General features: G+C 66.9%; 7 protein-coding genes across 7 annotated transcripts; 1 reads left to right on the top strand and 6 right to left on the bottom strand.

The window, feature by feature from the left end:
• Positions 1-971: 971 nt before the first annotated feature.
• Positions 972-3,891, top strand: EMIHUDRAFT_470128 (hypothetical protein). The gene is made up of 4 exons (XM_005771608.1): positions 972-1,838; positions 1,906-2,074; positions 2,326-2,742; positions 3,416-3,891. Exons 1-4 carry the CDS (start codon positions 985-987, stop codon positions 3,614-3,616), a joined length of 1,641 nt encoding a protein of 546 aa, XP_005771665.1. The 5' UTR covers positions 972-984; the 3' UTR covers positions 3,617-3,891.
• Positions 3,892-5,661: 1,770 nt separating this feature from the next.
• Positions 5,662-7,126, bottom strand: EMIHUDRAFT_243134 (hypothetical protein; the record flags this gene model as incomplete). The annotated part of the gene is made up of 3 exons (XM_005771607.1): positions 5,662-5,828; positions 5,905-6,209; positions 6,930-7,126. 3 exons carry the CDS (start codon positions 7,124-7,126, stop codon positions 5,662-5,664), a joined length of 669 nt encoding a protein of 222 aa, XP_005771664.1.
• A 165-nt stretch (positions 7,127-7,291) lies between these two features.
• On the bottom strand, positions 7,292-7,873 carry EMIHUDRAFT_316186 (hypothetical protein; the record flags this gene model as incomplete). The annotated part of the gene is made up of 1 exon (XM_005771606.1): positions 7,292-7,873. The coding sequence occupies one exon, from the start codon at positions 7,871-7,873 to the stop codon at positions 7,292-7,294; it is 582 nt and encodes a 193-aa protein (XP_005771663.1).
• A 7-nt stretch (positions 7,874-7,880) lies between these two features.
• EMIHUDRAFT_369600 (hypothetical protein) lies at positions 7,881-9,422 on the bottom strand. The gene is made up of 5 exons (XM_005771605.1): positions 9,296-9,422; positions 8,547-8,976; positions 8,330-8,354; positions 8,037-8,177; positions 7,881-7,959 (listed from the first exon to the last, which is right to left on the bottom strand). The coding sequence occupies exons 1-2, from the start codon at positions 9,408-9,410 to the stop codon at positions 8,819-8,821; spliced, it is 273 nt and encodes a 90-aa protein (XP_005771662.1). The 5' UTR covers positions 9,411-9,422; the 3' UTR covers positions 7,881-7,959; positions 8,037-8,177; positions 8,330-8,354; positions 8,547-8,818.
• A 103-nt stretch (positions 9,423-9,525) lies between these two features.
• EMIHUDRAFT_458780 (hypothetical protein) lies at positions 9,526-11,019 on the bottom strand (the record flags this gene model as incomplete). Its single annotated transcript, XM_005771604.1, has 4 exons — positions 9,526-9,676; positions 9,789-10,307; positions 10,612-10,732; positions 10,802-11,019. 4 exons carry the CDS (start codon positions 11,017-11,019, stop codon positions 9,605-9,607), a joined length of 930 nt encoding a protein of 309 aa, XP_005771661.1. The 3' UTR covers positions 9,526-9,604.
• A 1,317-nt stretch (positions 11,020-12,336) lies between these two features.
• EMIHUDRAFT_243130 (hypothetical protein) lies at positions 12,337-13,779 on the bottom strand (the record flags this gene model as incomplete). Its single annotated transcript, XM_005771603.1, has 5 exons — positions 12,337-12,567; positions 12,798-12,972; positions 13,039-13,127; positions 13,496-13,589; positions 13,739-13,779. The coding sequence occupies 5 exons, from the start codon at positions 13,777-13,779 to the stop codon at positions 12,337-12,339; spliced, it is 630 nt and encodes a 209-aa protein (XP_005771660.1).
• A 1,748-nt stretch (positions 13,780-15,527) lies between these two features.
• Positions 15,528-19,436, bottom strand: EMIHUDRAFT_444965 (hypothetical protein). Its single transcript, XM_005771602.1, has 12 exons — positions 18,866-19,436; positions 18,358-18,584; positions 18,121-18,207; positions 17,969-18,048; positions 17,785-17,888; positions 17,499-17,711; positions 17,069-17,433; positions 16,562-16,995; positions 16,354-16,426; positions 16,152-16,242; positions 15,910-16,076; positions 15,528-15,834 (listed from the first exon to the last, which is right to left on the bottom strand). Exons 2-12 carry the CDS (start codon positions 18,551-18,553, stop codon positions 15,596-15,598), a joined length of 2,049 nt encoding a protein of 682 aa, XP_005771659.1. The 5' UTR covers positions 18,554-18,584; positions 18,866-19,436; the 3' UTR covers positions 15,528-15,595.
• Between the last annotated feature and the right edge of the window lie 2,953 nt (positions 19,437-22,389).

The following is a 22,389-nucleotide window of genomic DNA, read 5'->3' as shown; positions in this document are numbered from 1 at the left end:
CCCTTGGGTTGTCCGTTTTCTTTCTATTTTTTTGGGAGAACGACAGAGGACACACAACACTAACGTCCCTCTGGGGGGAGGCGGGGGCCCCCGGAGGCACCGTGCGCCGCGCAGCAGTGCGGAAACGGGGCCCCGGCTCCGCTAGTCTCAGCTAGCACCGACTTCCCGAATGATCACGAAAAAAGAAAAAATGCCAAAAAATCGGCGCCTGCGGCGGGCTGGGGGACCCCATCTCCCCCCCGCATGGGTACCCCCTAGGGCCCTCGCCTCCCCCCAGAGTAACGTCCGCACTTGGAGCACTTGGAGTGCAGTTATCAGCCTCACATCCAGGGCCGGGGAGCTAAGAAGCGCGCCCAGCGGGCCGGATGATCGGGATCGGGCTACGGGCTAGAGAGCCCTGACCCCTAGGGGGGGGTGCGCGTTCGCAGGGAAAGGGCCGTAAAATAAACACGGGTCTCCGAAGGTTAGCCCCGCGTACCGGGTTTCCCCTTAACTGCAGGACGCCCCCTCTACTCGGAGCTAATGAACACCACACTGCACGCCCCACACCACACTCTACACTCACTTGCGCAGACGCTTGAGTAGTGCGCAGAATTTCTTTCGCCAGTGCGAGCCAGTCCCGCGCCCAGTGTTGCGCGGGGAGTTGGTTGTAAAATTCTTTCGCCAACTGCTCCTGTGGTGCAGGCGACGGCTTCTGAGGAAGCTGTCGCCCGCGCCTCGCCTGTCGCGTGAATCGTGTCGTGCGACCGCCTTTGGTTGTAAAATTCTCCACACCGCCGTGGCGTGGCAGACGGTGAACGAGCTAGCGTGCGGGGAGAGCGGCATTGTGCACGGAGCTATTAAGTGCATACCATTGCCGTTCTTAACGGAGTCGCTTAGGCGGCTCCGCGCCAGTGAGACTCAGAGTTTCTCGTTCGCCAACTCATCTATTGGCACCTCGGAAGAGGCACCGTCTCTGAGGCAATTGCGCGCCCCGTCGCAGCGATGCTGCCTCTCCTCGGCCTCGCTGTGTCGCTGCAGCCGGCTCTAAGGCCGCCGCCTCTACTGCGGCCGCCTCCGCCGCTGCGGCCGCCTCCGCTGCTGCGGCTGGGTACCGGCGACGCCGCTGCCGAGACGGCGGCGACGGGAGCGGCGGCCGACACCCGTGCTGGCGCTGGCGGCGGCGGTGCGTGCGTCGCCTCGACCGGCGCCGCCTCGAGCGCCGCGGCTTCCGCCGTTGCGCCGTCCGGGGCGCCGCCGCCGCAGCAGGCTGCAGCAGCCTCAGCGTCGGCGGCGGCGGGAACGCCGTCGCCGTGGTCGATTTTGCGCGGCGTGCTGCAGTGCGACAGCTGGCACGAGTTCACGGTGCAGATGCGGGAAGAGTACGGCGACGTGCTCAAGGTCGACCTGTGGCCCGTGCTGCCGCCCATCTACTTTCTGATGGGCAAGGCGGCCAACCGCGCCGTCCTGTCCGACCTGGACGCCAGCCTGCAGCAGATCCTGCAGGAGCTCATCAACGTGCTTCCCGTGTCGGCACGGATCCCAAAGGAGGAGGACGTGCAGCTGCAGAAGAAGGTGGCCACCCTCTTCCAGAGCGGCGCCGTCATCGACTCCCTCCTCCCCTCCTTCCGCACCACCGCCCGCGGCGTGCGCGAGCGGTGGATGCGCCGGCCGGCGCCGTCGCGGCCGCTGCTCGTCTTCTTCGAGCTGTCGGAGTTTGTGCTCCGCGCCGACCTCGAGCTGCTCTACGGCCGCCGCTTCAGCGAGACCCACGCGCCCCACCTCCTCCCCCGCTTCACCCAGTGGGTCGAGAACATTGCAAACGGCCAGCTCGTTGGCTTCTTTGACGAGCTCGGCAGGTGCCTCCGCGAAGAGATCGCGATCTCGGTCCTTGAACTCCCTGCCGAGGAACGGCCTCTCCGGCAGGTGCCTCCGCGAAGAGATCGCGGAGCGGCAGGCGCACCCGCAGCGCTACGCGGGCGAGCAGTCGGTGATGCACATCTACCTGCAGGCGGGCGCGCTCGAAAAGAGCAGCGAGGAGGACGTGGTGGGACTGCTGACGATGACACTCATGGCGGCGGTCTTCAACACGCAGGTCGACTCTTGCTTGCTCGTAGTGTCCGTACGATGATCTCATGCCGGCGGGCTCCGACACGCAGCTCTCTCACCAATCATTCGCCATCCCGCATTCATTCCACCGTATGCGGCCTCCCACACGCAGGTCTCTTCTAGGAACCTTCTAGGAACCTTCTAGGAACCTTCTAGGAACCTCCCACGCGTGGCAGGTCTCTTCTAGGAACCTTCTAGGAACCTTCTAGGAACCTTCTAGGAACCTCCCTCGCGCAGGTCTCGCTTGCGTGGATCCTCGCGCACCTGTATTCGCAGCCCGAGCTGCTGCGGCGTGCGCGCGCCGAGCTGGCCGCCTGCTCGGGCGAGCCGAGCTACGCCGAGCTGAGCAGCCTCCCCTTCCTCAACGCGTGCATCGACGAGTCCGTGCGGCTGCACACGATGCTGCCCGGCAACACGGTGCTGCGCAAGGCGGCGCGCGACGTGCGGTTTGGCGAGGTGACCATCCCGCGAGGCTCGGTGCTCTGGCTCTACCCGAACGCCGTGCACCAGGACGGCGCCTATTTCGCCGAGCCCGCCTCCTTTTGCCCGATGCGGTTCCTGCGCGGCGACGCGCTGCGCAAGCAGAGCGAGGCGCGCCACCGCCCGCCGCCGCACTCCGCCGCCCTCCTCTGCCACCTTCTCCGCCGCTCTTCCGTTGCAGGCGTTCGAGCTGGTCACCTTTGGCCACGGCGCGAAGCGCTGCATCGGCGAGAAGATGGCACGAGCCATGATGACCTCCTTCCTCGCCGAGGCGATGCAGCCGAGATGCAGCCGAGATGCAGCCGAGATGCAGCCGAGATGCAGCCGAGATGCAGCCGAGATGCAGCCGAGATGCAGCCGAGATGCAGCCGAGATGCAGCCGAGATGCAGCCGAGATGCAGCCGAGATAGGATGACCTCGCTCCTCGTCTCGACAAACGGGCTCGCACGAGATCTCTCGAGATCGCACGAGATCTCTCGAGATCACACGAGATCCCTCGAGATCACACGAGATCCCTCGAGATCACACGAGATCTCTCCAGATCACACGAGATCTCTCGAGATCACACGAGATCTCTCGAGATCACACGAGATCGCTCCAGATCGCACGAGATCGCTCCAGATCGCACCAGATCGCACCAGATCGCACCAGATCTCTCCAGATCGCACCAGATCGCACCAGATCGCACCTGATCGCACCAGATCGCACCTGATCGCACCAGATCGCACCAGATCGCACCAGATCGCACCTGATCGCACCTGATCGCACCAGATCGCACCAGATCGCACCAGATCTCACGAGATCGCACTAGATCGCACCAGATCTCACGAGATGGCACCGAGGGTAGGTGCTGCCCCTCGTCGACGCGGACCCGCCCCCCGCCCTGCCGGCCGACGACAACCTCTTCGATCTCATCCCCGCGAGCAAGCTCGAGCTGCGCAACGTGCGCGCCGCTGTGCCCGCCGCCGCGCCGTCAGACCGCGCCGCCGCCGCAGCAGCAGCAGCAGCTGCGGCGGCCGCGGCAGCGGCGGCAGCGGCGAGAGGCTGAGTCTGCTGTGAGCGGATGCCGCCGACGCGGGCGCTAGCTCTGGCAGCCGGCCGGGGCCGCTCGGGACGCCAGGACGGCAGGAGAGCCAGAGGGGAGGGGGAGAGCCCAGCTGGGAGAGCCGCGCAGGGCGCGGAGCTCGGCGGCGGCCCGGCGGGGGCCACCCGTCACCACAGTTATGACAAACACCGGCTGACGTACTCGCCGTGAAAGTGAACGCCGTCTGGAGTATTTACCTACGATCGCATGTGTTAGTTTCTACGGGGTTGATATGCAGTCTGTGCTTGGCTGGTGCACCTGCGCTCGCTCGTACGGCTTTACCCGCTCCCGCCGGCGGAGTGCGCGCTGCGTGCGGCGAGACGACCCCCCGCAGCATGCAGCAACCAACCAAGACCAGATACGCAGACCGCCGGAGTCCGCGGAGAGCACCCACCCTCCCGGTGCCGGTCACCGCACATCAGCGCGGTGCCGCCGTTGCTGTCCTGCAGGTCGACCTCCGCGCCGCGCCGGAGCAGCAGCTCGAGGACCCGCTCGTGGCCGTTGTCGGCGGCGGCTATCAGCAGTGACACGATGGCAAACCGGTGTAGAGCGAAGTCGCCTCTATTTGTCACTCGCCATGCGCGTCCTTGGCTGACCCTCCAAAACTCCCTCCCCGCCGTTCGCGGCTCGGCTTGCGTATGCGGGTGGGAGCTTCGAGGACATGCAGGCGTCCCACCCCCTCTGGCCATCCCCCCGGCTCCCAAGCGCGCGGCCGCGACGCGCTGCGCACCCTCTTCCGCGCTGCACCCGCTCTTGGCACGGCCGTCGTCCGCCGAGATCACCTCCTCTTCGCGCCGCAGGTGCACAACCAAGGGCTGGCCACCTCCGTATCCATCATGATGAAGCCAATGGGCCAAAAAGGGAGAACGCTCCCCTCCCAGGTGGCCGGAGGGTACACCTCGGGTCGGCGTGCTGGGGGGGGCGCCGGTGCGCAAGCCCACTTTCCGGGCGACCCCGAGGGGGAGGAGGCCGGGCGAGTGGCAGCAATTCACTGTTAGTGTCCCGGGCCGCTGCGGTACCGTTTATACGGCCCCTCGTGACGTCTTTCCGATTTTGCATTGTGAGTCGTCCTCTGGCCAGCCGAGGGGCACCAGAACGGCATGTGTACTGGTGCTGGGTGCGGGTGCGGAACGGGCTTTTTTTAACTCGCAACCAAGCATACTATACAAGGACACCCTCGGGGGGGACACTCGGCGCATGTGCGACGCGTCAGGGTGGAGTTGGCGGTGGCCGAGCGTCGTCTCCAGATCGACTCGCAGCGCGGAGTCGAGGGGTGAAGCGCGTCGCGCTGCGACACTCGAGAGCCGGCTGGATGGCCGTAGGGCGCAGCCGACTTTGATGTCCTCGAAGGTCCGGTGCGCATTCGTCCTCTGAGACCCACGCGTACAGGAAAGGGGCGAGAACGAGGCCTTTTGGGCGGACATTTTGGGGCGCGCATCCGCAAGCGCGTTCCACACAGTGGAAGCCCTTGCTGCTCTGCGGTGATACAATCTCTGCGCCTCGCTGCAGCAGCAGCTCGACCACCCGCTGGTGGCCTTGGATGGCGGCGGCCATCAGCAGCGTGATGCCGCTCATAATTACGCACAATTAAGGGAAAGGGCCATAAAAGCTTAATTACGCACAAGTACTCTCTACACCACTCTAGACACTGACTCGAGAATCACTAGATACCAAGAGCACTCTCTCGAGCGTGTCCTCCCTCCACACGACAGCTCTATCTATCCAGGACCCAGCCGTACGGAACTACGCGGCCCTCGTCAAGGAGCAGCCAGCAGCGAAGCACGAGGACCATCCGGATCCGCAACGACTAGAGGGGGAGCTGGCGCGGCACCGAAGACAGGAGCTGGGGACCCGATCGTGCTCACGGATTTAGACTCTCGGCCGTCTCGGGCTGACGAGCGCACAGCGCACAGGCCGTCAGGAAGCCACCACTCGCGAACGCCCGTTTAGAGCCGTGCGGTCCGCATAACGCTGCATCACCAGTCCCAGTGTAGAGTACTGTGGGGCAATTAGATGCGCAGCGAGTAGACGCGTTGCATAGCTTTTATGTTTGCAACAGCATTCGCTTCCTCAACGTCCATGGTTGCCTCCATCTCGACAACTGAGCCCGAGGCGGTTGACGGGTTGCTAGGACTCCTATTCTTGATGAATATATAGGCTCCACCGATGATTGCTGCTACGACGACGACTCCCGCTGCGGCCGCTGCTACCACAACAGCACTCACTCGAGCTGTCTGAGCCATTGCTTGCACCTTGCACGCGGCCGTCCTGAATCTCAATCGTGAGTGTGGTTTCAAGGTAGATGCCATCTGCAAGAAGAGTACTCATCGCGGCCTCGGACAGATTACCTTGCGCCGAGCTTGCGCTCTCCCGTGTTGCCACGGGAAACTTGGCGACCACGTTGACGCTTCCGGCGATGATTTCGAGAGTTGATCCAAGAGGCACAAAGTCGAACCCAGCCAGCTGGGCAAGCGTCTCAAGAATGTCTGCTTTCATCGATCCGTCGAAGTCGCTGATGTCCCCGCTGGCAGTGAAGGAGGCGACAACGAGGAACGAGCTGAACTCTGTCGGTGATGGGGAGGACGTCAGCGGCGGTGGCGGCGACGGCGACAGCGACGGCAGTGGCGATGGTGGCGATTGTGGCGGTGGCGGTGACAATGGTGGCACTGTTGGAGGTGGAGGCGACGATGGTGGAGCCCTGAAGACGATTGGAACGCTTTGTGGGGGAGGAGATGGGGACGGGGGCGGTGGCGACGGCGGGAAGGGCGGTGGAGGTGGCGGCGAGGGTGGCGGCGATGGCACAGGTGATGGTGGCGGCGGTGGAGAAAAGGGCGACGGCGGTTTCCGGGGTGGGAGCGACGTCGGTGGCGGCGGCGAGGGTACCGGCGAGGGTGGCGGCGGCGATGGCAAGGGCGAGCGCAGACTCGTTGGCGGTGGGCTCGGGAGAGGCGGTGGTGGTGAAGGCGGCGGGGGGGGCGACAATGGCGGTGGAGTCGAGGGCGGTGGCGGCGAGGGCAGTGGCGGCGAGGGCGGTGGCGGCGAGGGCGGTGGCGGCGAGGGCGGTGGCGGCGGTGGCGGTGGCGGCGAGGGCGGTGGCGGCGAGGGCGGCGGAGGACGGGGAGGCGAGGGCGGCTGTGGAGATGGCGGCGAGGGTGGCAGAGGAGGTGGTGGCAATGGTGGCGGCGGCGAGGGCGGCGGAGGCGAGGGCGGCGGCGGAACCGGTGGTGGTGGCAGCGGCGGCAGCGAGGGTGGCGGAGGCGTGGGAGGCGGCGCACACGCAAGCGAGTCCCATTCGGACGAGTAGGGCCATCCGCTTGGGTTCTGTGCCTCGAAGCTGGCGTGGATGAGCGCTTTGTTGCACTCGCTGAGGGAGGAGGCGTCGTAGAACATCTTGTACATGAAGTCAACCGCTGACACGTTCCACGACGAGAGGTCCTTGTCAAAGGCGGCGGCGCCCGAGAATACTTCGCGCATATGTCCTTGACCGCTGACACGTGAGTCGGAAGGTAGAATATCGCGAGGGGCGGCTCGGCGCCCACAAGAACTCCCTCGCACGACACTGGGGTCTGGGCACGGGACTTTCGAAGCCTCACTACACCGTTCCGCGTTCGTCAGACGAAACAGACTCTCTTTTTCTCTTTAACCTGGGAACTTGTCACGAGCGACCGGTCTCCGCTGTGGCTGTCCTCTCCGCTCCGCGCGGGCGCCCGAACGCGGGCTCCTGGCGGGGCTTTGCGGGCTGCCGCCGCCGCTGCGAGGCCCGTCGGCGCGCGCAGCCCCGCGCGCGAGGGCTGCCTGCCGCCCGAGCGCGAGCTGCGTGAGAGGGTCGTCGAGGGAGCAGAGCGTGCGCGGGTCGGACCCGGTCGCCGCGGCGTGGGCGAGCGAGCGCCGCCACGCCTCGCTCATCTCGTCGTGCTGCCGCCGGAGGTACGAGGCGGCGAGGGCGCGTGCCACACGCTCGTCCCTCCGCTCCTCGCGCGAGCCGCCGCCGAGGAGAAGGTTCTTCGAGCCGCCGCCGGCTGAGCCGCCGATCCGGGCGGCCCCGCCCGCCTCCTCCACCTCGGCATCCACCTCCGCCCACATGTCCGCCGCCGCCGCCTCGTCCTCCTCCTCGTCCTCGTCGAATCGACCTGCGGCGGCTGCGCGCGTCGTGCCGTCGGGAAAGAACGTCCGGTGTGCGGCGGCACCGGCCGACGCGCCGCCCGCGCCACCCCGCGCCATCCCTGCGACGAGCGCAGTCACCGACGGCCAGGAGGACAGCGCGGCGGAGCGAGGCGTGTCGCACCACACCTCGAGGCTCCACGCGCCTGATCCGATGGGAACCACAGCTCACCCCTTTCTTGGCCGCCGGTCCGGCCACTCCAAGCCGCGAGGCTTGAGCCGCCTTCGCAGCCGGCGGCGAAGGTGAAGGGGAGGAGGGCGTAGTCTCCCGCCGCCAGCGCCGCCTCCGCGCCGCTCGAGACGCACTCCTCGTGCCGCAGGGGAAGCCCGCTCACCGACGGGTGCACGCCGCGAGGCCGACTGCCTAGAGTCGCCTACGCTCAGAGAGGCGTCTGCCCGTTTGGAACTGCTGGAGCGGCTTGCTTACACGTATGGAGGCGTGTGGGCGCCAAAGCGTAGGGGCGATACGCCCTCGTGCAGAGCAAACGGAGGTCCTCAAAAAGGGGGAAGACGCGCCCGAGCCGAGGCTCGACGCGGGGACCTGCGTTGTGAAAGACGCCAGCCTCGGGGCGGGAAGGCGGTCTTGTGCAGCGTACTCAGAGCACCGCGTGAGTACAACGGAGGCGAGTACAGTGAAGACCGCGGAGTGCGACCGAGTACGGCGGAGTACGCGTCCTCTCGAGTGCTGGTTGGGAGACGCGAATACGTGTTCCTGCCTCTAGGGGGCGGGGACGAGTGCAAAGCCCACGGAGGGGGTCGTCCCCCCGCGGCGGCGGGACCGCGGCTGGCCGAGGACGCAGAAGAGGGACGCGGGGACGGAGAGGCGCAGCAGCACCGCGGGGCCGCACCTCCACGACCCTCCCCGGCCGGGGCAGCCCGCCGCCCCCTCGCCACGCCACTCGCCCGCCGCCGCCTCTCTCTCCCAGCCGGCGCCGCCCAGCAGCCGCGCAACGTACAGCGTGTTGAAGTGGGCCGCAAAGTCGCGCAGCTCGATCCAAAAGACGCCTACGGCCGGGTGCTCCGAACCGCCCTCCGCGCCGCCGCCCTCCAGCCTCGCAGCAGCGACCTCGCCACGGCCGAGAGGGCGCCGTCGTCGGCAAACTCGTACTGCAGCGCGGCGAGCAGCTCCTCGGTCCACTCCCCCGACCCGTCAGCCCACGCGCCTACCGAGGTGGGGTTATGGGGGGTTATGGGGAGAGATGGGAGAGATGGGGAGAGATGGGGAGAGCAGGCCGCGTCTCGATGAAGCGCTCGTCGGTGCAGTGAGACATGGGGAGAAGTGGGGAGGGGTGGGGAGGGGTGGGGAGAGGTGGGGAGAGATGGGGAGAGATGGGGAGAGGTGGGGAGAGATGGGGAGAGATGGGGAGAGGTGGGGAGAAGTGGGGAGAGATGGGGAGAGATGGGGAGCGATGGGAAGAGATGGGAGAGAGGGGGAGAGAGGGGGAGAGAGGGGGAGAGAGGGGGAGAGGTTGGCCCACGCGCCCGTCCACTCCCCGCGGCCCCACGGGTTGCGGAGCCGCAGCAGCCGCCTGCCCGCCACCTCCCGCGCCTCCTCCAGACCGTAGGCGTGCCCGCGCAGCAGGCCGCACGCCGTCATCACCTCCTCCCCCTCCTCCTCCTCCCCCACCCCAACCTCTGCCGCCACGCCTCCCTCTCCCGGCGGCGGGGGCGGCGAGGGAGCGCCGCCGCCGGCGGCGCCGCTCCCGCCGCCTCCGCTGCTCCCGCCGCCCCCGCCGCTCCCGCCGCCGCCAGCCGCCAGCCGCCGTGCCGCGGCGAGCGAGTGCGCGCACCCTACGGGTGATCCCTCGCCGCACCAGCGCCGCAGCTCGGCCCAGAGCGACTCGGACGCGTCCTCGCCGTCGCCTGCGGGGAGATTTGGGGAGATTTGGGGAGATTTGGGGAGATTTGGAGAGATATGGGGAGATATGGGGAGATAAGAGCGAGGGGCGGAGTGGGTCTGCGCGCCCGGGGTGACGAGCCTCCGCTGCGGCGCGCCGCCCGTGAGCTGCCGCATCGCCGCGTCCGCGAACCCGGACACGAGCGCCTCGTACCCGCCATGCAGCTTCGCGAACGCCTTCTCGACGAGCGGCACCCACATCTCGTGCGGCGTCGCAGAGCGAGCGTAGAGCAGCTGGCCGTCCGCGTCGCACGGGAGCCGGTCGTCGATCGTCACCGGCCGCCACGCGCCGTCGTGGTGGAAGACGAGCGTGCACCGGCCAGCCGACGCCGGCGGATCGTCCCAGCGGCGAAAGAGGCGCGCGAGAAGCCGCGGCTGCAGTGCGACCACGGCGAGCGCGGAGAGGAACCAGCAGTCGCCAAGACGGCCCTGCACAACATCCGACGAGCTGGACGAGTCGACAAAGAGCGCCGGTGCCGGCCACCCTGCCTCGGCGCACACCTCCGCGGGCCGCAGCCAGCGCACCGTCTCTGGCGGAGGCTGGCCCGGAGGAGGGCTGGCGGGATCGAGGTAGAGCGCCCGGGCGCCGCAGAAGTCCTCGTCGACGAAGGCGTCGGGGCCGTCGCGCAGCGCGAGGAGGGAAAGGTCGGGCGCGGCGCCGGCTGTAGCCGACGTTGGTGGTGGTGGTGGCCGGACTTCGAGTCAGACTGCGAGATTGGGATTTTGGTTCCAGGGGGGCGTGGAAATAAATAAATAAATAAAACGGACACCTCTACTAGGAGATGGGTAAAAAGGAACAGGTCCCCGCCCTGCGGTCTTTGTGCAGGGTTCTTTGTGGGTGTGGTCGGCGGCTAGCCGGGGTCGTCCTCCCGATGGGGGACTAGCACTAGCCGTCTTCCACATGGTCCCTCGGGTCCCTGCTGCTCCTAATCTCTTCGTACATCCTCCTGCTGATCTCCGCAACGTCCTGCTCCCTCCCTCGTCTCGCCCTGCGCGACTGCTCCGCCTCACCGTCGTCCGCCCTGCGTCGTCTGGTGACGGGTCCTCCATAGTCGGTTGAGGTCGCCGCCCTCCTCGTGCCTCTTCCCAACGTTCCCTCGGCGGTCGATGCCGTCTGGTCCGCCTCCGCCGTCCCCGGGTCTGCCCTGCCCTCGTCTGCACTAGCTTCTGTTTCGTCATCACTGGCGCCTCTCCTCTTCTTTCTCCTCTTCTTGTATGCTTTGTACATCGCGTCGATTCCTTTTCGCGTGAGCACCATCCTGAAGCTCGCCCAGCAGCGGAACCGCTCCCGAAGTCGAAGGAGCATCATCAGTCTCACCCACTTCGCTCTCTGCCCACCGTCTCCGCTCCCTCCCGCTTGAGCCGCCGTCGCGGCCCTCGTTCGTCCCACTGGCTGTTGGCCTGTCTGCACGTTGCCTCCGTTATCCCTCCTCCTCCGCGACTCCCTCAAGGCCGGCCGAGCCTCTTTCCACCCAGTGAAGAGCTTCCTCAGCCACTCGATGTGTTCCTCTCTCTTCATTATGCGCGCCGTTGCTTCATCATTGAGCTGTATCCACCTCTGCACCGCTCCCGTCGCCGCCTCGGCCATGATATTTCTCTACGTCCCTGACAAGACTGTCCTCTTCCAGACCGAAACGGAGATGGATTGCGCGGGCGCACTGGACGTTGTATTTGCTTCCGAAGTTGATATTGCATCGCCATTGGGGACTAGAGGCACAGTAGCCAATGGCCGGGTGGCGGTGCGGCTCGAGCCGCCGGATTCCTTCGACCCGACCCGTTCCGCCTACAAGGTCTGCAGCTTCGGTGGCTCGAACATATACGATGAGTCTCACTACTTCATCTCGCGCAGCCTGGTTCTTGCAGAGTATACTGCGCCACTTGCGCTGAGTAAGCCGCGGATGTCGACGGGCCACTCTACAACCTTCGCCAAGAAGGCGCGTACGTAGCCAGATGCTAGCTCAGTTGTGCCTGTTTATCACACTTCGCCTCGTGCTCGCAGTTCTTGGCCAAGGTGACCGACGGCAAAAGCAAGACCTTTGGCAAGAGCAAGAAGAACAAGAAGAACCCGTGGTTCTCCGCCAAGGCACCCCGGCGTTCCTCGCGCCCTCTCCCCTTCGCTAGCACGTCAGTTGGCTCCTCCCGCGCACGTTATAGGTCACCCTAGAAAATCAGCAGCCCGTCCGCTCTGTGACCGTCACCCCGGACACCAACAACAAGCCGTCGAAGGCGAAGAAGTATCTCGACGGCTTCGAGGTCTGGGTTGGCAAAAGGGCTGGAGAAAAGGCGGTCAAGTGCGGCGGACCGTTCGCCTGGTCAAAAATCAAGAAGGGGCCAGTCACGACGCCGTGCGATTCCGCCAAGTCCAAGTGCGTGTGCCGCCGCCGCCGCCTTTTAGTCGCCGCGGCCAGGCAGCAAAATCTTACCCCCCCCCCCCCCCCCTCTCCTTTCCCTTGCGACCGCACGGCAGGCACCGCTACGTCACTATCATTCTCCCGGGCACTAGAAAAACGCTCGCGTTTGGCGAGATAGAGGTACGTTAGCCAGACGCGAGTGCGTGGGCAATGCGACGTCGCGTGATGTGTGTTGTCGAAAGCGAGGAGGACGGCGCGGCGTCTGGCTACCCGACTCAACGAACTCGAACGATCACGTATGTGTAACCTGGCTTGCCTCTGTCTTTGCTTCTCCGCACGTTGGTGAGACCGCGAGCCTGCCAGGTCTGTTCTTTCTTCTCCTTGAAGTGTTCCATGATGCGTTGTTCCAGTCTCCCGCCGTCTTTATGTAACCGGCTGATGTGGACATTGACCATCGCGCCCGCGGCGGCTGCGCTTGCGCTTGCGCCGTTTGAAGCGGCTGCTGGCTCGGACCACCAGTCTCAGGGGGCTGCTGTGGCTGAGGACGCTCCGCTGACTGAGGCGGTGGTTGCTGCGCCGGAAGCGACGGCGGCTGCCCCCCTGGCTGCCCCCCTGGCTGCCCCCCTGGCTGCCCCCCTGGCTGCCCCCCTGGCTGCCCCCCTGGCTGCCCCCCTGGCCGGGCGAGCCGTGCCACGCCCTCCCACCGCGCGAGGGGCACGAGGGTGCGGTTGGAGACCTTGAACTTGACGTAGAGTGCGCCGCCCTCGCCCTCGTGCAAGTACTCGTCTGGGACCGGCGCCATCGAGTCGGCGGCGGTGGAGGTCGCAATCTCGATCTCGACCTGCTTCTGCTCGCAGAAGAGGGACGGCTTGCGGGCAGGAAGGCTGTTCAGCCAGGCCGGGTGATCCTTCCTGCGCGTGAGGTGGAGGGAGGCGGGTTGGAGGGGAGGGGGGAGTGCTGGGCCCACGCCGCTGTACCTGCAGTGGGCACGCACGCCGTCCATCGACACGTAGTCCTTGCCGCACCCATTGTAGCGGCAGACGAAGCGAGAGACATAGCGCGGCGCCTACTTGCAGGTCTGAGCACAGCTGGCCCGAGCCTCACCCTCTCGGCCACCTCTCTTGGCGCGAAAACTGCCCCCATGCTCTCCGCCGCAAATGCCGAGCCCACCCCTGAACCCGTCGGCCCCACCAACGCCAACGGGGCCGCCGCTGCCGCCACCGCTCCCGCCTCCGCAGCGGCGGCAGCGGCGGCAGCTGAGGCAGCGGCGGCAGCGGCGGCAACTGAGGCAGCGCCAGCGGCGGCAGTTCCAGAGCTTGCAGGAGCGAGGATCGCCATCGGCGGGCCGATGCAGTCCTTCATGTTGGAGCGCTTGGTGTTGTTGGCTAGGCGAAAAGGGCACTTGCCGAACGCGCCCTCGCAGACGCTCCATACGCCGCTCGTTTTGGTCATGCGCAGCTTGTTGGCCGTGTCTTTGTCCAGCGTTCGGACGCGGTCGTACGGGATGGCGAGCTCAACTCGGCAGCGGCTGCACATCTACGACAGAAAAAGATAGGCGGCTGAGGCGAGGAGGGGGGTATGCAGCGTCCGCGTGCGGCGCTGTTGCCTGGCTCGCAAGATGCCCCGCTATGAGACGCATCGTGGGGCGTCGAGGCGTCCGCTTCCGCGCAGCGCGACCGCGTCCCCGAGAGCTCAGCGCCCCAGCACACGCGAGGCATGGCCGAGGTACGGCCGTGCGAGCCGGCGCCACCACGCTGCTACCGAGCCACCGAGCTAACATCGGATCCCACGTTCGGCGGCTAGGGACCAACTTCAGACTATGAATGACCGTCGGCAAGCTCACGGAGCACGTTGGCTCCGGACACCTGTGTCGGTGAGAGAGAGTTCTGTTTTGTTGAATTCTTTTGGCGTCTTTCGTACGTTCATCGGCAAACGTCGAGAATAGGAAACGGCCGCGCGGCTTTGCACCTCAATGGGCTGCGGCACGAGCAAGGTCCTCCCCTCCGCCACCGATCTCGGCATTGGCTGGGATGGTTTCGTACGTTCATCGGCAAACGTCGAGAGGAAGCTGGAACTGTGGCGCCAGCTCGGCGGCGGCGACCTGGAGCCGGTCCTCGCGAGCGGCGCCATCGCCCTCCTCGACGCGCGCTGGATCATCAGCCACGCCGAGGCGGGCGGCGTCCTCTCTCACCGCCAGGCGCTGCCCAAAGAGGCCTTCCTCTCCCTCGCCGACCTCGTCGAGACGACCAACGGGTATGTGGATTGGCTTCCAGTCGCCGCGCTCTCCTACCCGTGGCTGACCAAGGACCACCCCGACCCGCGCGGAGCCAACCTCGCCCGCGTCGCAAGGGCGCTCAGGGCCCTGCTCAGCAATCCCTACGGCATCAAGCGGCTCGGCGTCTTTTGGGACTTCGGCTCGCTCCACCAGCACCCCGACCCAGCCAACGGCGTCCTGCGCACCGAGGAGCAGAACGCGCTCTTCAAGCAGGGGCTAGGCTGCCTCGGCACGCTCTACTCCCACCCGCAGACTTTCGTGCTGCGGCTGACGTCCTTCCCGGACGGCTACGAGGCGGAGGACCAGGCCGAGGGCACCAACGTGGCCAAGTACTTTGACCGCGGCTGGTGCGCCACTGAGAACGCTTGGGCGAGCCTGACCAAGGCCAGCGCCCTCTCGCTCGACCTCGGCAAGATGCGCGACGGCGAGGAGTACGACTGCAACAGCCTCATCGAGGACTGCACCAAGGGCGGCGGCCGGCGCCCTCCGCTGCTGCCGTCTGTGTTCGCGGCGGAGCTGGAGACGAAGAGCTTCACCAACGGCAAGGATGACAAGCCGCTCGTGAAGCGGCTGTACGAGGCCGCCTTCGAGGAGCAGTTTGGCAAGGCGACCGAGCTCAACTACGACAGCCTCGGCTGGGGCGGCGCGGAGGCGGCGCAGCTGGCGGAGGTCCTCGCGAGCGGGGCAGCGCCGCGGCTCGAGAACCTCTATCTCACCAGCAGCGAGATTGGCGACGAGGGCTGCAAGGCGCTGGCCGCCGCCCTCGGCAAGGAGGGGGCAGCGCCGCGGCTCGAGTGGCTCTTTCTCTACCAGAACCAGATTGGCGACGAGGGCTGCAAGGCGCTGGCCGCCGCCCTCAAGGAGGGGGCCGCCCCGAGCTTGAAGGCGCGAGACGCCCCCTTCGCCTCACGCCCTCCCCCGCCAATGCTCATCGCACCTCTCCTCGCTTGCAGGTGCTCGGCGTGGACAACAAGAAGCAGCCTGAGCTGGAGGCCGTGTGCGAGGAGCGCGGCATCAAGCTGCGCAGCTTCTGAGCCTCTCCAACCCCGGCCGGGCGGCAAGGGCGCGGGGCCCGGCGGGGCCGCCGCGCGAGCACGGCAGAGAGCAACAGGTGTGGCGACGGAGCTCGGAGACGCGCGGACGCGTGTGTGACTTCGCGTGTGGGTTGGGGGTGGGTGTACGGGGGCGTCGGGCAAAAGGGGATCCCGCCCCACATTTCAAAGAAAGGCCGCTGAGTGGCGCAGGAAGGTGTGGCCAGCTCATGGGAACGCAGCCCCGGTGCGGGAACGCACTCCCGGCTCCCGTGCGCGGCCCCCCTCCCGACACCGGAAGTGTGCTCCGGGGGCATGCCCCGTGCACGCGTTCTCATATGACAGCGCACGGGAGCGGTGCTCCGGGGGCACGCCCCCGTGCACACGCCTCCTCATATGAAATGCACACTCCCGCCCGGTTTTCATAACCGCGAGGCCGGTAGCTCCTCCTCGAGGCAGTCCCCAACCTGCGGGTCGCAACGAATGAATCACTTAGTCGATGACAAGTAGGTGTCTATACTCCTCTCGAGACAGCCCCCCACCTGCGGGTTGTACTGCGGGCGTCCCTCTGCGTACGGCTGACAGCGCACGGGAGCGGTGCTCCGGGGGCACGCCCCCGTGCACACGCCTCCTCATATGAAATGCACACACTCCCGCCCGGTTTTCATAACCGCGAGGCCGGTAGCTCCTCCTCGAGGCAGTCCCCAACCTGCGGGTCGCAACGAGTGAATCACTTAGTCGATGACAAGTGGGTGTCTATACTCCTCTCGAGACAGCCCCCCACCTGCGGGTTGTACTGCGGGCGTCCCTCTGCGTACGGCAAGCAGTACGCGGGCCCGCCCTCGCACCCGCCGTCGAGGCCCATTGAGTTCCACCTGAACTCGGTGGGGGGACAGAGCTTGACTGCAGATGTTGCGGCTGCGTCGTCCGTGGTGTGCGTGAGGTGAGATGAGGTGAGGCACAAATATACACTACAAGGAGCCCGCCCGTCGCGCAGCCGGTGCCACAGCAGCTGGAACGCGACGACCTGCCCGAGCCCGCTCGGGCCCGGCGCGTCCTGACAGAGGGGCAGAGGGGCGTGGGTGTTGGTGTTGGGGCGTGGGGTGGTGTTGGGAAGGGGGGGGGGGGGGGGGGGGGGGCCCTTAAAAAAAGCGCCGTTTGGCAACCCCCCCTCCCCTGCCCACCGAAAAGAGCCTCCTCCTTCTTGGGGGGAAAAAAGGCCCCTTTTCTTCCCCCCGGGGCAAAATCCCCCCTGGGCCCCCCCGGGAAGCCGCCCAAGGGTTGCCCCTTTCTAATCAGGCCGGGCTCAAGCCCGATGGTCGGCCGTAGCAGAAAGCACGGGGCCGGGGCGGCGCAGAAGGCGCCGGCCGCCTCGGGCAGGAAGAAGGGGAGGGCGGCGGCGATCGCGTGGATGGCGGTCACGACCTTTGCGTCGGTGGAGGTGTGTCCGGACCTCACCAGCGGCTCGACGCCGCGGTGCGTGGCGTCGCCGAAGAGGAGGGCCTGCAGGCGCTCCGAGTTGGAAGCAAACGCGTTCCAGACCAGCTGGTCGACCAGGTTGGTGAAGCGCGTCTGGAAGGAGAAGGCGTAGCCGTCGGTGATGGCGGGGACAAGGCCCGCCATGGCGCCTGTTCACGGCAGCACGTGTGAGGCGACGCCGTTCACAGCAGTCGGGGACGAGGCGCTCGATCGGTGTGGCGCCGATGATCATGATGTGGTTGCGATCCGCTTGGAAGAACGGAGCCTCAGTAGCCGCTTCACGGCTCGGCGCCCCCAGCGCCCCCACCCGCGCTAGCACCACGTCAAACCACGGCGTGTCCCACCTGCCTGCGCACCGCGCCTTGCAGATCGCCTGCGCCGTGGCGTTGCACTCCACCGCTGCCGCGCAGCAATCCGCGGCGCAAGGCGCAGACCCGCCGAGCGCCTGCCGCACGCTCCCCTCCCTCGGACCCAGCAAAGAGAGGAGAGTCGCCGCCGCCTCCGCCCCCATCCCGGCCGCCAGCTTCCGACCCGCGGGCACCGACTGACTGAAGTGCATCCCGCCGAGCTCGCGCGTGGCACCGCACCTAGTCTCGGACAGCCTCGGGTGATCTCGCGAGCAGACCCGCCCAGCTCGCGCGCCACGCGGCACCGCTCGGCGATGGCCGCCGCGGAGAGGCCGCCCGGCGCCGGGTTGACGGCGCCGGTGAGCGGAACGGTGGCCATCGCGGTGTTTGGCAGTATCACGAAGGGGGCGTCGGAGTAGCTGACTTCGTCCCCCTGCATCGTGAGGGTGAGGTGCGGCCAGAGGGCATCGACGAAGTCGCGGATGGCGGCGCAGACGGCGGCGGAGCCGCTCGGATACCTATTGTTCTCAGGTCAGTCTCAGGACCTGCACCACTCCTCCTAACAGGAGTTGCAGCAACGCAGGCTCGCACTCGGAGTGCGACATGGTGCGGACGATGGTCTGGAAGTGCTTGCCACGCACGGTCATGTTGTCGTTCAGCCGGAGGCTGTCGTCGGGGTAGAGCTCGTGGATGACCTACGCGTTGACGGACACACACGGTGACAGCGAGTGGCGTCGTGAAGCTGTCGTCGGGGCGGAGAGCTTGTGTGGGTGACCGTCGTGGGCCGGATGCGGCTGTTGAGAAGCTTGTTCTTCCAGACCGCCACGCCGGCATCGTGCACCGCCGACGTCTCGCCTGTTCACAGCTGCAGGTGTGAAGAGACGCCGTTCACACCAGAGCTGTCATCGTGCACCGCCGACGTCTCGCCAAACGAGTGAAGCATGATCTCCTCGATCGACTGGCCGTACCCGAGCAGCAGCGTGCCGATGAGGCCGAGCGCGACGTTCAGCTTGCCTGTTCACAGCCAGCGACACACGCGCCTCGTGGGAAGAGACGCCCTCCATAGAGCGGTGACGTTGAGCCTCTGCCGTCGAACAACCGGACCCCGGCTCATCTCGGCCAACCTCGACTACGTCTCGGCTAGATCTCGCGGCTGCAGCGTGCCGTCGAAGAAGCGGATCTCGTCCAGCTCGCCGGCCGTGTCCACCGTGGCCATGTTTGCTATCACGGCGTCCGCCTCGGCGACGTAGTCATAACTCGGGCCGGGCGCGAGAGCCATGTCCGGCATGGTGGTCATGGTGAGGGTGGCGGAGGTGGCGAAGCGCAGGAAGGGCGCGACGTGGTCCATCTCGTAGGTCATCCCCTTGCCGTCGTACTCGGGGATCGGCCGCCTGAGGAGGAACGAAGGGGCTGCCCCCCCCACGAGTCGGCTCGTAAGAGTCATGGTGAGGAGTGCGGTGCACTCTCGTTGAATGTCTCGCCACGTGAATCACGTGTGCTCCGGAGACGGTGTCACGTGTTTGTGGGCTCAAGGGCCGACGAGAGAGTACGAGAGGGGGGTGCGGAACAGAGTGCGAGTCATTCGGGTCAGCGTGTGTGCGCGCGCGCGGCAGGCAGGTGTACGACCGCAGCGTGCAAGAGGTGGACGAGGAGCAGAAATCTAGGGACCCGCCAGCAGGTGTTGCTCGCCCCGGCGCCGGAGGCAGACGGAGGCGGAGGCGGCGGAGGGGCCGGTGGCGGCGGGGCCGGCGGCGGCGGCGAGGGCGACAGCGACGGCGGCGGCGGAGTGGACGGACGGTCGGACGGATGGACGGTCGGAAGGAGCACGGGCTTGGCGGACGGCGACGGCGAGGCCGACGGAGGAGGAGGCACGGGCTTGGCGGACGGCGACGGCGAGGCCGACGGAGGAGGAGGCACGGGCTTGGCGGACGGCGACGGCGAGGCCGACGGAGGAGGAGGCACGGGCTTGGCGGACGGCGACGGCGAGGCCGACGGAGGAGGAGGCACGGGCTTGGCGGACGGCGACGGCGACGGTGCGGCAGATGAAGGCGGCGGAGGCGCGGGCCTGGCAGCCGACGGAGGCGGAGGCGGCGACGGAGGCGGTGGGGGCGGGGGCGGCGGAGGCTCCCCCGACGGCTCCGGAAGGGGCGGCGGCGAGGGCTCTGGTGGCGACGGCTGTGGAGGCGGCGGTGGCGAGGGCTGCGGAGGTGGAGGCGGTGAAGGCTCCGGAAGGGGCGGCGGCGAGGGCTCAGGTGGCGACGGCTCTGGAGGCGGCGGCGGTGACGGCTCCGGAAGCGGCGGGGGGGGCGGCTCCGGGGGTGCAGGCGACGGTGTTGGAGGAGGGCGCGGCTCCGGTGGCGGAGGTGGCGATGGCTCTGGAAATGGAGGCGGGGACGGCTCTGGGGGTACGGGCATCGGTGGCGGCGGAGGCAGTTCGCACTGCCACCCGGCGGTGTAGTGTTGCGTCCCGCCGGCGCCGTTTGACACGTAGAGGGGGCACGCGGTCAGGCACTGGGAGTACCATTCGTTGCTCCTATGATTCCGCTGATCACAATGTGAGGCTAACCCATCTCCGCGATTCGAATGATCTAGTAATGCACCGGAAGCACTCCAGCCCTTCGGCGCACTCGCCCTCGCCGAAGCACCTCCTCCATAGGGCGAGCGCGGGTGGGGCGGGTGGGGCCGACGGCGGCGATGGCGGCGGTGGGGAGGTAGAGAGGGGGGGGGAGGCGGCGGGGGGGGCGGCGGAAAGGAGGGCGGCGGGGGGGAGAGTGGCGGGGGAGAGGGGGGCGGCGGGGAGGGGGGAGGCGGAAGGGGGGGCGGCGGAGGGGGGGGCGGGCGGAGGGGCCGGCGGCGGCGGGGCCGGCGGCGGCATCAGTAAGCATTGCGGGCAATCTCTGCACTTGAGCCACGTGCACTTCTTCTCCCACGGCCTACGGGGGAAGAGGCGGCGGTGGGGAGGCGGGCGGGCGGGTGGGTGGCAAGGGGCAGGAAAGGCGGCGCGCTTGTCGTTCCGCGCGCACCACGCCTTGCACGCGAACGCGGGCGGCGATCGTGACGTCGGTGGCGGCGGTGGCAGCGGCGACGGCGGTGGCAACGGCGACGGCGGCGGCAGCCGCTGCATCAGTCGTCTTGGAGCTCGGGCTTGAGTCGTCTGTGAGTGAGACGGTGTATATGTGCTTGCAAAGCGCCGATCCACAGAAAAAATCCCACCCGAGATTCACCTTCACCTTTTTCACACCGTAAAAAAGAAATCCATGTGTTAACGAAGGCGCTCTCTCTAAAAGAAAGTGGAAGGCGCGTTTGTGGTTCGGCGAGGCGTACCTGAACGAACCGGACAACGAGCTCAGCCGAGCGGGATCATGGGCGTACACAGGGGACGAGAATGCCGTGCTCAAGGCTAGTGCCCCGTCCCCCGTCTGAATGGGGCCCACGGGCCAGCGAAATGAGGCGCCAAGTTGTTTTTCTTTTTGAGCGAGGAATGGTTCGATCCTCCCAAGAGCCGAACTGGCAGCCACTCGCACCAAGGCGTGGAGGTGTGGCTACGTGATACAGAAAAGGGCCTGCGCTAGAAATGATCGGCGCCAAAGCCGGGAGGTGCGCGCGGTCGGTCGGTCGCGGGAGAGCGCAATGCGATGGCCTGAGTGAGGACGGCTGGGGGCGGCACGTGCCCGGCGGGTGGCTCGTGCCCGGTCGGCCCGGACCGTGCGTCCGTCCGACCGTCCGTCCGTGCGTCCGTTGACGTACGCCGCGAGCTCCTCGTGCTCGCTCCCGTCGGTCGTCTTGATGAGCATCTCCCACGGGCAGGGGTCGTCGAGCACAGAGCCGGAAGGAGCGGAGCATGCGGCGGTGCCGGTGAGGTCGGTGAAGGAGACCACCTTTGAGTTGTCGGACCACGTCTGCATGCCGCGCTGCACCGCGTCGACGATGTCCGCGCACGACACCCAGCTCAGCCAGCCGAGGTAGAAGACGGAGGTCTGCTCCGGGAAGCGGCGGATGAGGTTGTCGCAAAAGTCGGGCTGCATCGCCCACGCGATCCCACCGCCCAGCCCCTCGAGAGAGGCGCTGTCCGCCGGGAAGCTCCACCGACTCACATACCTCCCCAGCTTGGAGAGGTCGCCGCCCGCACGCGATGCGGAGAGGGTGACATTGTCCGGCATTAGCACGTAGGCGACCGTCGGCGGCGGCGCTCGGCACAGGGCACCGAGCAGCGCCCCGAAGGCGTGGACCCGCCACCCGCCCGCACGCCGATGCATGGCTGGAGGAAAGAGGCGAGAGGAACGACGGCCACTGGGAGTTGGCCGAGTCCGGGGGGCTGGAGGGTGGATACGCAAGACTGCTGCGTCCGGGCTGCTGCAACGCCCCGCGCACCCGTGGCGAAACACGCTGGGAAGCAGGTCGGTGTCAAGCAAGTCTTTCGCGCCCCGAATATCGGAGCCTGATGAAACGTTTCCTGTGTCGCCCGCCGAAGGGGGCTTCATGTATCACAAGAAGAATTTTACAACAAAGCTCCCTCGCACAACACTGGGCACGGGACTGGCGCGCACTGGCACTAACACAGGCACACACAAGAATTTTGACTACGCTTACGTGCATTCCCAGAAGAAGAATTTCACAAGACAAGACGGTCGCACAGCACGATTCACACGATCGACAAGGCGCTGCCGAATTTAAGAGGAAACAACTGTCTAGCAGACAGGCTCGACATTGGTAGGTGCGTGGGGGGCCGATTAACAGTGCCCCCCTCTTCCTGATGAGTGCCACCCCTCCCCTCCCCCCCCCCCCCCCAAGTGCCAAGAGCAGTCTTCAATTTGAAACGCAAGGGGGCCGGCACGGCAAACCCCGCAAAGTGACCCGTTTTTACCCACCCACGCCCGTGCGCGCGTATCTTAGCTAAGGTACGCGGCCACACGCGCTGGCGCGCACGGCAACCGGGACTTACACGCGCGACACGAGGGACTGCGTAATCTCGCCTGCCTCGGGGGAGAATAGCCGCCCTCACCCGCTGGCGTTCATCGAGCTCGGCGGGGCCTGATACGTGTCATTCTGTGCCGGCGCGTATCTTAACCAAGATACGCGGCCACACGTGCAGACGCGTATAGCGGTACTCGCGCCACACGTGCAGCCGCCTATCTTGGCCAAGATAGGCGGCTGCACTCGCAGCCGCGTACCGCGTGACATACACGGCCGGTCAAG

Source organism: Emiliania huxleyi, assembly GCF_000372725.1.
Source record: "Emiliania huxleyi CCMP1516 unplaced genomic scaffold EMIHUscaffold_378, whole genome shotgun sequence".
In the NCBI taxonomy this organism is placed as follows: Eukaryota; Haptophyta; order Isochrysidales; family Noelaerhabdaceae; genus Emiliania; species Emiliania huxleyi.
The sequence above is the reverse complement of the archived record's forward strand: the minus strand, read 5'-3'. Positions and strand labels throughout refer to the sequence as shown.